Source organism: Pangasianodon hypophthalmus, chromosome 11 (genome assembly GCF_027358585.1).
Source record: "Pangasianodon hypophthalmus isolate fPanHyp1 chromosome 11, fPanHyp1.pri, whole genome shotgun sequence".
Lineage (NCBI taxonomy): Eukaryota > Metazoa > Chordata > Actinopteri > Siluriformes > Pangasiidae > Pangasianodon > Pangasianodon hypophthalmus.
Window position 1 is genome coordinate 14,671,451 of NC_069720.1, and position 13,947 is coordinate 14,685,397.

The following is a 13,947-nucleotide window of genomic DNA, read 5'->3' on the forward strand; positions in this document are numbered from 1 at the left end:
ATTGTCATACTCAAGTGATGCCTGTTGGTCAAAATCTAAGAAAAAGACATTGTCAGGTTGTGGAAAGAGGAAAAAAAGAAACAAATTCCTTTGAAATAGCCTCATTAGTTCCAGAGATATGGATTCCAAGATACTGATAGTTTCGTACTTACATTTGAGCAGACAACATGAGCAGTCTGCGCCCCCACACAAATTTCTTGCTTTTTTTCTTTTTGTTGGTTTCCCAGAACTAATCCTTTTTCACTGATAATTGTGAGGCTGTCCACTACAGGAGTTGGCTTTGAAAGCCACATGTCCATCTCACAGAATTTTGCCATTACTGAGACCAGCATAGGATTTTTGCTCAGTGTATTCACACAGAATAATTAATCTCAAACACGGTAGACTGACTTTAGTCTGATGACCTGGCACCCATGGGTACGGTGCATATATATCAGCACGGGATGCTGGATGGTCCCGGAAGAGATAAGCTAGAGCAAATGCTGGGAGCCCTAATTAGGAGGGGAATAATTAAATCAAATTAGTCTTGAAAAGTCATGCATGAACTTCTTTTCTCAGTGTACCTTTGCATGTGTGTGTTTCTCTTTCTTCTAAACTACTTCAATGATGGAAGGCAATTAGGGCAAAAAAGGAACATGGGTTTATATGTATTATTCTTTTTACTAATTACACTAGCATGGCACAAGGAATCTTTGCTGACAATGGCTACATTGTGCTCTAAAATGTAAAACAGGGTCTTTTTTTTTAAAGAATTAGAAAATTCACAAAACATGGCTAAATTGTACATGTTAAGAGCAAGACATTAGGGACATTCTAATAATTTACTTCCTATTTATTGTTTAATGGTAAATGGATTTACACATTAGTGCATTAATGAAGTATTTTAATTATTATATTTAATGGTAAAGTGTAGTTAATGTGGAGTTGTTCATTATCAGCCATCCATCGGAGACCAGAACCAGCACTGCCTTTGGCCATTGTGTGCCCAAAGTTCATATAGTTTGTTAGAATTTCTTTCCTCTGGCTTGACAATGAAATTAATGTCAGCAGTTTTTCAGTATCTGCCAAATTCATTGCATATTTGTGGTTTGTTGAAGCACTTTAGAGCTTCAGCTATAGTCAGCACAACAAGTTTATCCTTAATCACAGCAATAGAGTGAGATTTCAAATTCTGTTTGAACCTGTTTTGGAAAATAATAAGGTTTGAGGAATGTCAAACTCAGGTCTAAATTTTGATTTGAGTGGAACCACATGAAAAAGAATGAGAAAGAATTTAGTTAAAGATGAATTTTTATACACAACTCCAACTCTTCACAATTTGATCTTGTTCTTTTTACCTTGCACAACAGACATACAAGATGCCAGACTGAATATCAAATTCCTGATATGCTAGTCCAAATCCATTTTAATACATAATACAAAATGCACCAAATGTAAATGTATAAAAAAAAACTTCAGACCAAAAATCTATCAAAAATGCTGTATATTGATGATATACAAAATATAATGCTGTATATTTTGAAAATACAGAAGTTTCATAAGACAAGTCTGTAGTAGAACTTCCATTGTTAAAAGTAAAGTTAGTATAATGGTGTTAGTGGATGAGTTAATGCTAACAATATGCAGTTTATTCTTCAGAAACCACAGTGGCGCTTTTCAACTGGTAATGAAAATTCTGAAATGTAAATCAATTATACGATAACTAATTTTTTTTTAGTATTACTGTACTAAATATGTTAACCTGTTGATATATTTTTCTATTGTGTAAGAGCATAAAATTCCTACCTGATTATAGCAGCTTTGCTTGCTGGTAATTATAATAGGCATTAGCAATCATCATATGAAATGTAAACACAGTAATAAACACAAATTAAAGATCTAGTAACTACAGTAATGTCCTTTTAAAACATAGATAGAAACAGATCAGTCAATACATTGCTACTTCTCCATTTCCTGTTTGGAAGCTGCTGTGTTGTTCATGAATTGTTCACAAACAGAAGAATTTGTGAAGCAGCTGTGGTGCGAGGGCATGCTCTAAAACCCACAGATCACATGACCTTCAGTTTACATAATTTCACCATGCAAAGTACTTTGAAACCAACAAATACAGAACACAAAATCATTTTCAAACAAATTGCATACCAGTCTACAGCAAACACAAATTACAAAATATTTTTCATTTTTCACTCAATTTCCTTGTTTTTCCTGGCGGAGGTTGCACAGGCAACAGACTGATAAAGTCAGCCCAGACTTCCCAATCCGCAGCCACAGATTGCAGCTCCTTGGAAGTCCAGTGGGGGACGTGCCTGACAAAGCTCTAGTGGGAGTCAACAACGGGGCATCTTTGTAAGGTGCTCAAATAACCTCAACATGGTTCATCTCAATTCGAAGGAGCAGCGGCTCTACTCCGAGGCTCTCCCTGATTGTCGATCTCCTTACTCTATCACAGAGAGTAGACCAAGCAACCTTGCAGAGGAACCTCATTTCTGCCACCCGCACTCACGATCTCACTCTTTCAGTCACTAACCATAGGTGACTATAGATGAAGATAGGGACGTAGATTGGCCAGTAAACAGAGAGGTTTGTCCACAAACTGAGTAATTCCCTCTCCTTATGCTATTATGAGATGACTAGACAGATATGATCCCATTAACCTCTAGTGATTCCCAGAAGAGCATGGTATCACTAATGTAGCTGAGAACAGGGCCTTTTGTCACAAATTTGTATTTGTTCTTATTTTATGCACTCTGACAATGAGGTTATATTACTTCTAGTGTAAAAGCTGTTAATACTCTGAATGTTTTCCAGATCAATAATGCCTTAAAGCCTTTACAGGAGTAAAATTCCTGAGCTTACTCTTACACAATAGTAGCTGTTTATCTGGAAACTGGAAACCACCAAGTGACTCTTGTTTCCTATTGTTTCCATAGGGTCTATAACGCTCACCTGACTCTCTGTGTGGGCCATGGAGGACGTGGTTGTGCCTGAGGAGGGCAATGCTATGGCTGCTGACTCCCACCCGGTGGACAGATCAGACCAGGAATCTGAATTCCAGCCTCCATTGAGTCCCACCCATGTGCTCAGATCTGTCATTTCCTCTTCTCTAAGCTCCCACGCCCAGCTACCCCAACATGCCTCTGCAGTTTCAGCCCTGCAGTCCAAGATGAAGGCTCGCTCAGAGCGCAAAGCAATCTGGAAACAGCCTTCTAAAATGAAAGAAGACAGGAGAACGGTACCTGGGTTCTACATGTCAGCATGCTCTCACACAGGTGCCTGGGGATTCAGCAGCAGTGATGAAGACATGGAAGCTCGTGCTGAGGATTTAGCCATCCACACTGTTGAAGATAAAAGCATCATCACTTCCATGGGACATGGAGAAGCAGTATTTCTGGAGAACATCACAGACAACATCTGCAATGCCAAACAAGATTTTTCCTTGTGCCGCAACAAACCATGGACTCCTCCCAAGGGCTTTTGGAGGATCGCCAGGCAAGAGCCTTTGCTATCAAATGGAGGTGATGTTTCAGAAAGAGAGGAATCTAAAAGTGGGCTCATGCCCAGGCACACAGCTCTGAGGACAGATCCCAGTGTTCAGGAAGAGATTAAAAGGTCAGACAGTGCAGAGAGCCATCTTCAGAGCTGCAGGCCGAGTGACTCAGTAGCAAAAGGAAGCGATCTGTGGCGTGCTGAGAGTCTAGAAAGCATCTGCAGCAGTGGAAGCTCTCTCTCCCTAGCAGAGAAAGTGGAGATAAACCGAACCATCCTCAGACAGATGCTTCAGAAAGCCCAAAGGAAGAGCGGTGAGGGGCAACAGGCTACAATTACTGATCAGAAGATGGAGAATACACATAGCAGAGGTAGAACCTAACTGTCTTCACTGAAAAGATATTAAGAATCTTAGGAATTTTATATTATCTCAAAAGAATAGTTCTGTAAAAAAATTAATATAAGCAATAAGACAAGATATGTTTGGCATCTGATGATTGTTTCTTTCATTTCACACTGGAGTTGCAATGCTATCATACTAAACTGAATTTATTTACCCAATTTCTTTTTCATAAACCTATGCCTTGATCCACAACTCGGATCTCCCAAAAACAGAGGTCAGAATTTCACTGGAAGCTGGAAGCCATAAAGATAATACAAAAAAAGAAAATGTTTATTTAAAATAAAATTGGATTAAGTAGTTTAGCAATGTTGTTTGAAGTGAGTAGAGATTTGGGCATGTGTTTATGTAAAATATTTTCAATGGGATAGACTCACTGTTTGTTAGTTACATTAGCCCTGTAGCTCTAGTGCAAAACTTCAGAAGTAAACTGTGGACACAAAACACGGAGGAGGAAGGAGGAGGAAATGTTAAAAATTAACTTTTTTGCAGAACCTTTCATTAAATTCTAATTGTTCCCTTGACTAAAAATACATGGTATGTATGATAATTCAATCGATTGACATTTTGATTTAATTAACTTCTTATGTAACGCACTTTTTCTCTTAATTTTTAAGAGGCACGAGTTAAGTTTAACCCGATTTCTTCTCTTTTGGCTCAATGATGCAAGAGTGAGATTTTTTTGTGTATATTTCTTTATATTTTGTGGAAAAAATGTGATAATGATATATGTCAATATATGTGAAACGGCTTGAACAGAAACTGGAGTAGGTGAAGTATGCAGACCAGCACAAATAGCCAGTTACTTGTGGACACAAACATAATCACACTTTAATTACAGCTTTGACCAAAAAAAAAAAATGTACAATTACCTAATGCAACATATGTACAGAACAGAGGTATCAAAGTGACCTTATGAACAACATATTCAGGAGAGTCACTAATTAATGTAACAGTCATATAATAAACAGTCTTAGGTGGTCACATTACCACAAGAAGCAAGGCTATTTATTGGGAAGCTAGTTTAATTTTCCTTGCTAGGGGAAAGGAAAGTAGTTTGCAAATATTTTTTTTTAAAGGCTGATTCATGTTCATAATTTTATTTTATTTTATTCCATCAAATTTTTCTTTCTTGACAGTTGAATGAAAGTGCAGTTGACACAGCCAGTGCATCAGGAATCAGTAGGATTTTCTGGATTCTGTATAACTACTGAGTGCCTTAATTCAAATAAATGTAAATGGTAGATGATGAACCCCATTAACCTCCAGTGCAGAGCTTTAGTCCCAGAAAAGCATAGTATTATTGAGTGTCTAATATAGCTGAGCACAGGGCCTTCTGCTTACATGACATATCACAAATTTGTTTTTCGTACTTATACATTCTGAAAAGTGTAAAAGCTGTTAATTCTCTGAACTTATCCAGATAATAACACCTTCAAACTCTTTACAGGAATAAAGTCTCTGAGCTTACTCTTCCATCTTCTCTTTAAAATGTGAGCTCATGTGGTTCGTTAAATAACACTGAGTTATCTGATGGATTACCACAAATTTCTATGTGAAAATTTTATGTGACATTTATTATCAGTCCTTAGGAAGAAATGGTCTTTTTTAAAATTGTGAGTTCTGTGAAGAAAAAAGGGAAATATTTGGAAAAATAATTTTCAGGTGACTTCTTTTCATAGAGTTAGCAGAAGAGATCAATTGTGAATGAAGATTACCTTTAACATATAGCAGATTACCTTTAACATATATCAGATTGCGTTTAACATATAGCAGGTAGTGTAGCTAGTGACATTTCTTTGAAGCACAGCTATTATGTACATCTTTGTATTTGTATTTTTGCTACATATTGTGTAGAGAAACATTTTAAAGTACCAACACTGGTATGAATTCTATAAATTCAGGACATCTAATGCACATAGTGATATTAATGTTAATCATTTGAAAATAATCTGTACAATGTCCCAGTGAATGTCAGTCATGAGGAGAATTCCAGCTTGTGAGTTGAACTGATATGCATCCGATCTCAGAATGCTAGAGATTCAGAAATGTGAAAGCAGAAACATTGTGTACTGGAGAGTACAATTTGAAGTTTCATTACTCATATGTAATTAGATTATGTGAGTGTGTGTCTGTTAATCTGTCTGTAGATTATGTCTACCTGACTAACTATCATCTTGTCTGCTTGTTGTCTGTTATGTAGCTAGGGCTGACATGTGGAAGACCATCCAATTCTAAGAATGGTTTCTGAATATTATAGCTCCAGGAACCTTTAGTTCAAAGATGTTCAATTTAGCATGTTTTCTGGATGCACTATGAGGGTTTTTATATAACCATTTCTACAATATTGCTGCAACATTATTAACTCACATATGAACTTAAGTGCCATCCCATTCCTAACCCATAGGGTTCAATATGATGTCGGTCCACCTTTTGCAGCTATTACAGCTTCAACTCTTCTGGGAAGGCTGTGCACAAGGTTGAGGAGTGTGTTTATAGGAATTTTTGACCATTCTTCCAATAGCGCATTGGTGAGGTCACACACTGATGTTGGTCGAGAAGGCCTGGCTCTCAGTCTCCGCTCTAATTCATCCCAAAGGTGTTCTATCGGGTTCAGGTCAGGACTCTGTGCAGGCCAGTCAAGTTCATCCACACCAGACTCTGTCATCCATGTCTTTATGGACCTTGCTTTGTGCACTGGTGCACAGTCATGTTGGAAGAGGAAGGGGCCCGCTTCAAACTGTTCCCACAAGGTTGGGAGCATGGAATTGTCCAAAATGTTTTGGTATCCTGAAGCATTCAAAGTTCCTTTCACTGGAACTAAGGGGCCAAGCCCAACTCCTGAAAAACAACCCCACACCATAATTCCTCCTCCACCAAATTTCACACTCGGCACAATGCAGTCCGAAATGTACCGTTCTCCTGGCAACCTCCAAACCCAGACTCGTCCATCAGATTGCCAGATGGAAAAGCGTGATTCGTCACTCCAGAGAACGCGTCTCCACTGCTCTAGAGTCCAGTGGCGGCGTGCTTTACACCACTGCATCCGACGCTTTGCATTGCACTTGGTGATGTGTGGCTTGGATGCAGCTGCTCGGCCATGGAAACCCATTCCATGAAGCTCTCTGCGTACTGTACTTGGGCTCATCTGAAGGTCACATGAAGTTTGGAGCTCTGTAGCAATTTACTGTGAAGAAAGTCGACGACCTCTTTGCACTATGCGCTTCAGCATCCGCTGACCCCTCTCCGTCAGTTTACGTGGCCTACCACTTCGTGGCTGAGTTGCTGTTGTTCCCAAACTCTTCCATTTTGTTATGATAAAGCTGACGGTTGACTGTGGAATATTTAGGAGCGAGGAAATTTCACGACTGGATTTGTTGCACAGGTGGCATCCTATGACAGTTCCACGCTGGAATTCACTGAGCTCCTGAGAGCGGCCCATTCTTTCACAAATGTTTGTAAAAACAGTCTGCATGCCTAAGTGCTTGATTTTGTACACCTGTGGCCAGGCCAAGTGATTAGGACACCTGATTCTGATCATTTGGATGGGTGACCGAATACTTTTGGTAATATAGTGTATCAGGATGTGCTGTTATTGGAAAATAATCAACTTCTGGGTGGTAACAGCCCTCCGCTTCATATCACACCACTCCATCGCTGTTTTATTCCTGTTATACCAAATCAATTTGCCAACATTTAAATGAATTATTAATTACAGAACATCATATTGTTCCTTTAATCATCCTGGTTACATTTAATGTTGTGGAATACAACATTAATTGTGAAATTCACAAATAAAATGATAAAATGTGTGTATGTCTACAGGTGGGCTGAATGACAGTGACTGGGATTCTGGGATTTCTCTTCATGACAGTGAACAAACTCAGAGGTGACCTGAAAACACACGATCTTAATGTTTCTGTTTAAAGGGCTTAGCAGAACTAACTATAGTTGAGTGAAATTTTCAGATTGTTTTAGCATCTATATCAGCATCTACATCTAAGTTAAAATCATCATCATTATTGTCATCAATAATAGCAATTAAAATGAAAATGAGTCTAAATTATATATATGGTTCTATTGTTAATCGACTAAATAAAATTCATATGATTTGCAAGATAATTGTGTTCACATTAGAGTTTTTGATTACATATATATATATATATATATATATATATATATATATATATATATATATATATATATATATATATATATATATAGCTCTGACTGTTATAAAGTGCTAACACTGGAAACTACAGATCCTTCCATAAATGTTAAACAAATATCTCCTTATTAACAATTATACATTTTTCTTTTTAAAAATGAGTTTATCATTAGGATTAAATTCTTCACTTCAGCTCTCTCACTTATACACACACGCACACACACACACACACACACACACACACACACGCTCATGCACATTCAGTCCCATCAGGCTAATTAGTGGTGACGGGCTGCTCCACTTAATCCTGGGCTGTATGTGTGTGCCTGCTGCACAGTAGCTGATGTCTGCTTGTGTGTGTGTGTGTGTGTGTTTGACTGGGCTACAGGCCCTTTGTCTCAGGCGCTGAGTTGCCGCTCAGTCCTCGCCATGAACAGGCCAAACAACTGCTAGAGCGTGCTCGCATGAAGGCCCGCTCAAACCCGCTCAAAGCTGACCACACCATCCTACCCGTCCAGAGGGACAAGCCGTAAGTACATGCTCTTTTTTCTCTATATCTAACTCTTATGCTCTCCCCTTTGCAGAATATTGGGATCTGAAGTGGTGGGGGATGTCAACCGGGGAAGCTTAGGCACTGATAGGCAGGAATCCTTGAAATGGTTCAAAACATGGCCACATTGGTATTGTAATTTTTTTGTGTGTGAATTATAAGGGGTTGTAAAATTGTGTGTGTGTGCATTTTGGGGTGTTGTGTGTGTTTTATTTGCTGTGGAGTGTGCTGTTGATATCTAGGGGATGTGTGAGATGAAGTGGTCTAATCCTCTTCAGCAGCAACAGGTCCCGCTCTCTCTCTCTTTCTCTCTCATAATTCAAGTCAATTCAATTTTATTTTTATAGCACATTTAACCACTCACTATCACAAAGAAGATTCACATGTATCACTGCATATTGTGCATATTGTACAATGTATATTTGGGCAAAATGACCTCACGTATTGCACAATATATATTTGCACAAAATATATTTGTACTGTTGTCATTGTATTCCTTTCTTTTTTCTCTATTCTATTTAATATCTGCATAAAATAGTTTTTTCTTATTTAATATATACATGACATACGTAGCTTGATGGGGAACTGCACTTGCATCTTGTTGTACAATGACAATAAAGGTATTCGTATTTGAATAGACCTCCTATTGAGCAAACCCCAGGCAAAAGTGAAAAGGAAAAACTCCTTGAAACAGCATAAAGAGGACTCAAAAGAGGACCTACTCTCCTCTTGTCAAATGCCAGATAGTGGAATTTTGATATAAAGCTTGTGATATATTGCAGGCATGTTATACAACATATTGTGATAATCAACATGAATGACATTGTTATGTGGACACTTCACCATATTGTTATTACCTCAGTAGGCAGAATTTCTGTTCAGTGTTTGTGCTCCAGCGATGACTGTGTAAAAGCCTGTTCCATTTATAAGACAGTATAAAGATTGTTACCTTCTAATAGCACTTTTATATCTAAATCCTGGCTGAGTACCTGTGAAGTAGGAGATTGTGAGGTGGTGACATCATTTCCCACTCAAAACTGGCATTAATGGTAACAACAATTGATGGGAATTCTGGCTCTGGGAATTCTGGTGAGTCAGATCAGTTGGCTCAGCTCAACTCTTTTGGCTCACAAAAGACTCGCTGCCATTTTTCTAAACCAGTTTGAGATATTTTGACCAGTGATTGTACTTCTTTGCCTCACTATGATGGAAATTGTTTCATGAAATCATACTCTTACTTCAAACAAAATTGTTAATTTTACTGTGCATTTAAAATCTATTTAACTAATTGTAAAATCAGTGAGGCACTAATGAATTCACAATTACAAACAGCTCAGATTTTGAAAAGAGGTTTCCATGGAAGTATTTTAATAAATTACACTGCAAGAAAAAAAGCACTGCTTTGATCCTCAAAAAGTGGCTCATATATGCTAGACAGCTCAGTAGTAACAACAGAAGCAAGAACGTCAATATCTGATTTAACTTGTCCTCTGCATTTTGGTTAAATGTGAAGAGACATAAAGCAACAAAGCAAATTGAACTTTCCAGGATTTTCATTGTATTCAATGGAAATGTTACCAGGTATGACTAATTCTCATGACGTTTGGTCCAGCAGCTAAGTGTTTCTAGCTAATTAACGCTTTTTGGGTTTTTTTTCGCCATGGCGGTTGAATAGCTCTGTGATGTGATGACTACATTTGACCACTCAATGGTCTGCACAATTTCTAGCTCCACCCATGTCTTACTATGGTATGCTTGGTACCCTGGTAATTATGGTAACCAACATCAGTACGGGTCACCTGGCATAGGAAAAGACAAAATGGCAGATCGTAGTTTTGTTACCATATTGTGCTAGATTGCACTGTCTGGTGGAAAAGGTTCCATAGTTTGTCCAAATGTCATGAATTTCACATTGCGTTTATCATTCTCAGACAAAGCAATCCCATAATTGTGTTCACTTGATAACGGATGAGAGATTTGTGATATTATTGCTGTGCTACAACATCATGATAATATCATAAATTATGATCAAACATCAGGCAATTACTGTGATTAAGAAACATGCAGAGCCGTTTGTTGGTTATACATGTGTTGGTTATACATCTGTGTGTAGTAAATCCATTATGTTGTCTATGTGTTCTTTATATAATATGTATTCTTGTAAATGTTCTTTCATTCTCATTACAACCATGTTCACTACTATTTATTTTGGTCCCACAGTATATTATTGTGTATAGCAGCCAATACGCTAGATATAAAGATCAGCAGCCCAGTAGTGATAAGTGTAAATTAAATCATTCTACTAAACAGAGTAGACAATGCCTTATCCTTTTCAGAGAATCACACACTCACTTCTGTTCATGATAGCTGAGTTATATAAGGCATGTTGAATTATACAACAATTACACGAGGCCGGCGTCTCTGATCTTCACCTCTCATCATCCAGGGCCATATTCAATACCTCGGTGCTCTCTCTCTCTCTCTCTCTCACACACACACACACACACACACACACACTCACACACACCACAGATGAGTGAGCCATTCTAACAGCTACTCCTTGTTTGGTAAGAAAATACCCCCTTTTTTGTGGCATTCAAAACAGATTAGGCAGATTGCTATTGTTTTCCGAATGATTTTGAAGAGTTATTGCAATAAGCATGCTCTCATACTGCTCCTATTATAAACATATATTTTCGATTCCGCATATTGCCTGTATTCATGTAATTGCTACTTTAATGGGTGAACCTAGTTTCAGCTTCTAATTACAAAATGTTCCTTACGTTCTAGACTACAGTAGAGTATACATAGTTGGTGTGGTTCTGGTTTAAACAGGGTATCTATCGGGAGATTGTGAGTTCAAATCCCAATGATACCACAACCATCCATGGCTGGGAGCTAAGGGAGCAAATAATTTGCCATGTTCTCTGGCTGTGAGGGATGGCATGACTCTCTCACCTGTCAATCATACTGACACTAGCCAGTTGTAGGTGTGTATGAGCTCATGTTTGTGGAAAAACATAGATGCTGTGCCCAGCGACACAGCAAGAGCAGCAGTTCAGAAAGATGTGGTTGGCTGGCATCACGTGTAATGGAGGACACACGTTAGCCTTCACCCTCCTCGGTATGATAGCAGAGAGCTGGCTTGTGATGGGGAATTGACAGGTGAATAAATTTGGGAGAAAAAGAAAGAACATATTTTTTAAAAATGATATCTGAAGCAGCTCTCAAAGCTCATTTTTGCATTCTGTTATTATGATTATTATTATTAGTAGTAGTAGTAGTAGTAGTAGTAGTAATGATAATAATAATAATAATAATAATAATAATATCAACAACAACAAAAATAATATGCGTAGTAGTAGCAGTAGTAGTATTGCTGAGGATACCTTGCCTCCCGAAACTGCTATCACGGTCCTGCTAAATGATTTCCTCTCAGTCCCCAGTGTTATCTTCTTCAGTGGATCACAATAACATTACAGTATTAAGTTGGCTTGCAATCGCATTTGCAGATTCTAGTGAATAGACATTGTAGAAATTATGACTCAGCATGTTATTACGCAGCAGGGGCCCATTATTAAGAAGTATTAATTTGAAGTATGTAGGGAATGCTGTGGTCGTTTAGCTAAAACAGAGGGAGAAATTCCAGAGGAATTTAGCCTTGAATCTGTGTCTCAGTTCTGGAAATCTCCAGCCACTTTGGCATGTGTCTGTGTTTTTCTGCATATGTCTGTGTGTTCTCCATCTATACATACACAGGGGTTTAACAAATTTGTACTTATTTACTGTGTGCTGTGTAATTATACAATTCTAATATCATAATTGCATGTTCTTTTGTCACAATTATCACAAAATATTATCAAGTCAAGTCAAGTCAAGTGGAGTTTATTGTCATTTCAACCATATACAGCCAGTTAGTACATAGTGAAACGAAACAACGTTTCTCCAGGACCAGGGTGCTACATAAGACAAACACAGAACAACACAGAACTACAAAGGACTACATAAATTTATACATCAAGTGCACAAGTGCAAACATGTGCAGACAGCACAAGACAGTACAATGACTACTGGGATAGACAATGGGCACAGTAAGTCCCAGTGCAGCGCCGACCAGTACACAGTTCTATTTAAAAGTGAATCTAGTGAGAATAGTGCAAAGAGTACAAGAGTACAATATAAGTAGCTGAAATAGTGTAGCAGTCTATGGAGGATGCTCAGTTGTGTGTGTATATATGTATGTGTGTGTGTTCCTTCACTCCAGTTTCTGAGTATTGAGGAGTCTGATGGCACGGGGGAAGAAACTATTGCACAGTCTGGTCGTGAGGGCCTGAATGCTTTGGTACCGTTTACCAGACAGCAGGAGGGTGAAGAGTGTGTGAGAGGGGTGTGTGTCTTGAAGCAAGTCGGAACGACGGTGCTGCTCAGGGAGGTGTTGAAGATGCCCGTGAAAACATCTGCCAGCTGGCCTACACATCCTCTGAGCAGCCTGCCAGGAATGTTGTCTGGTCCAGCAGCCTTCCGCGGGTTGATTCTGTGTAGAGTTTTCCTCACATCGGCCGTGGTTAGGCACAGCACCTGGTCATTGGGAGGAGGGGTGGTCTTCCTCGCCGTCACGCCATTCTGTGCCTTGAACCAAGTGTAGAAGTTGTTCAGTGCATCTAGGAGGGAGGCATCACTGTCACAGGCAGGTGATGTTGTCCTGTAGTTGGTGATGGCCTGGATGCCCTGCCACATGCGCCGCGTGTCTCTGCTGGCTTTGAAGTGGTTGTGGATTCTCTGTGCGTGTGTGCGCTTTGCCTCTCTGATGGCCCGGAACAGTTTGGCCCTCGCTGTTCTCAGGGCTGCCTTGTCATCTGCTCTGACTCTCATATTGTATTTTAAATACGTTAGTAAAACTAATTCCTCAGTTAGCAATGGGAGGAACGGTTCTGTCTGCCATGTGTTTATTTCACCTCTTTCATCAAACTCTCCTCCAGATAATAGAATTTTGGGATTGATTTAGCAGAAAATGTAATGCTGGCATTCAAAATTGTCCAAACTAAAGACCTTTACACCAAAGAACTGTTGAATTCTCACATTTAATTGGCCAGAAGTTGTTGATTATCTTTCACAGCAACTCATGTGGTGGACATTCTACATAAATTTTTTTTTAATTGTAGTTTTCTGTGAGGAGACATTTATTTAGCATTTATAGGAGTCTCCAGTGTCAGTGCTTTTTTACAGTCAGAGGTAAAGCTGTAACTTTAAGTTTTCAGACATGGGAAAGTCTTCAGGACAGAGGGCTAAATTATTGTCTAGTTAACTTCAGGAGAGAAAAAAGAGTCTCTGGCGAGGGAAGTG

The 13,947-nt window shown here is 38.8% G+C and overlaps 1 protein-coding gene across 3 annotated transcripts in view; it reads left to right on the forward strand.

The window, feature by feature from the left end:
- si:dkey-121a11.3 (uncharacterized protein KIAA1614) overlaps positions 1-13,947 on the forward strand; it is a 28,574-nt gene that overhangs the window by 2,326 nt on the left and 12,301 nt on the right. For all 3 annotated transcript variants that reach the window (XR_008302618.1, XM_053237963.1, XM_026920060.3), the window contains exons 2-4: positions 2,931-3,857; positions 7,712-7,775; positions 8,443-8,583. Coding sequence is in view for 2 of the 3 variants with exons in the window: in XM_053237963.1 (XP_053093938.1) it covers positions 2,966-3,857; positions 7,712-7,775; positions 8,443-8,583 (1,097 nt within the window). In the remaining variant the exon portion in view is untranslated. The remainder of the gene's footprint in view (positions 1-2,930; positions 3,858-7,711; positions 7,776-8,442; positions 8,584-13,947) is intronic.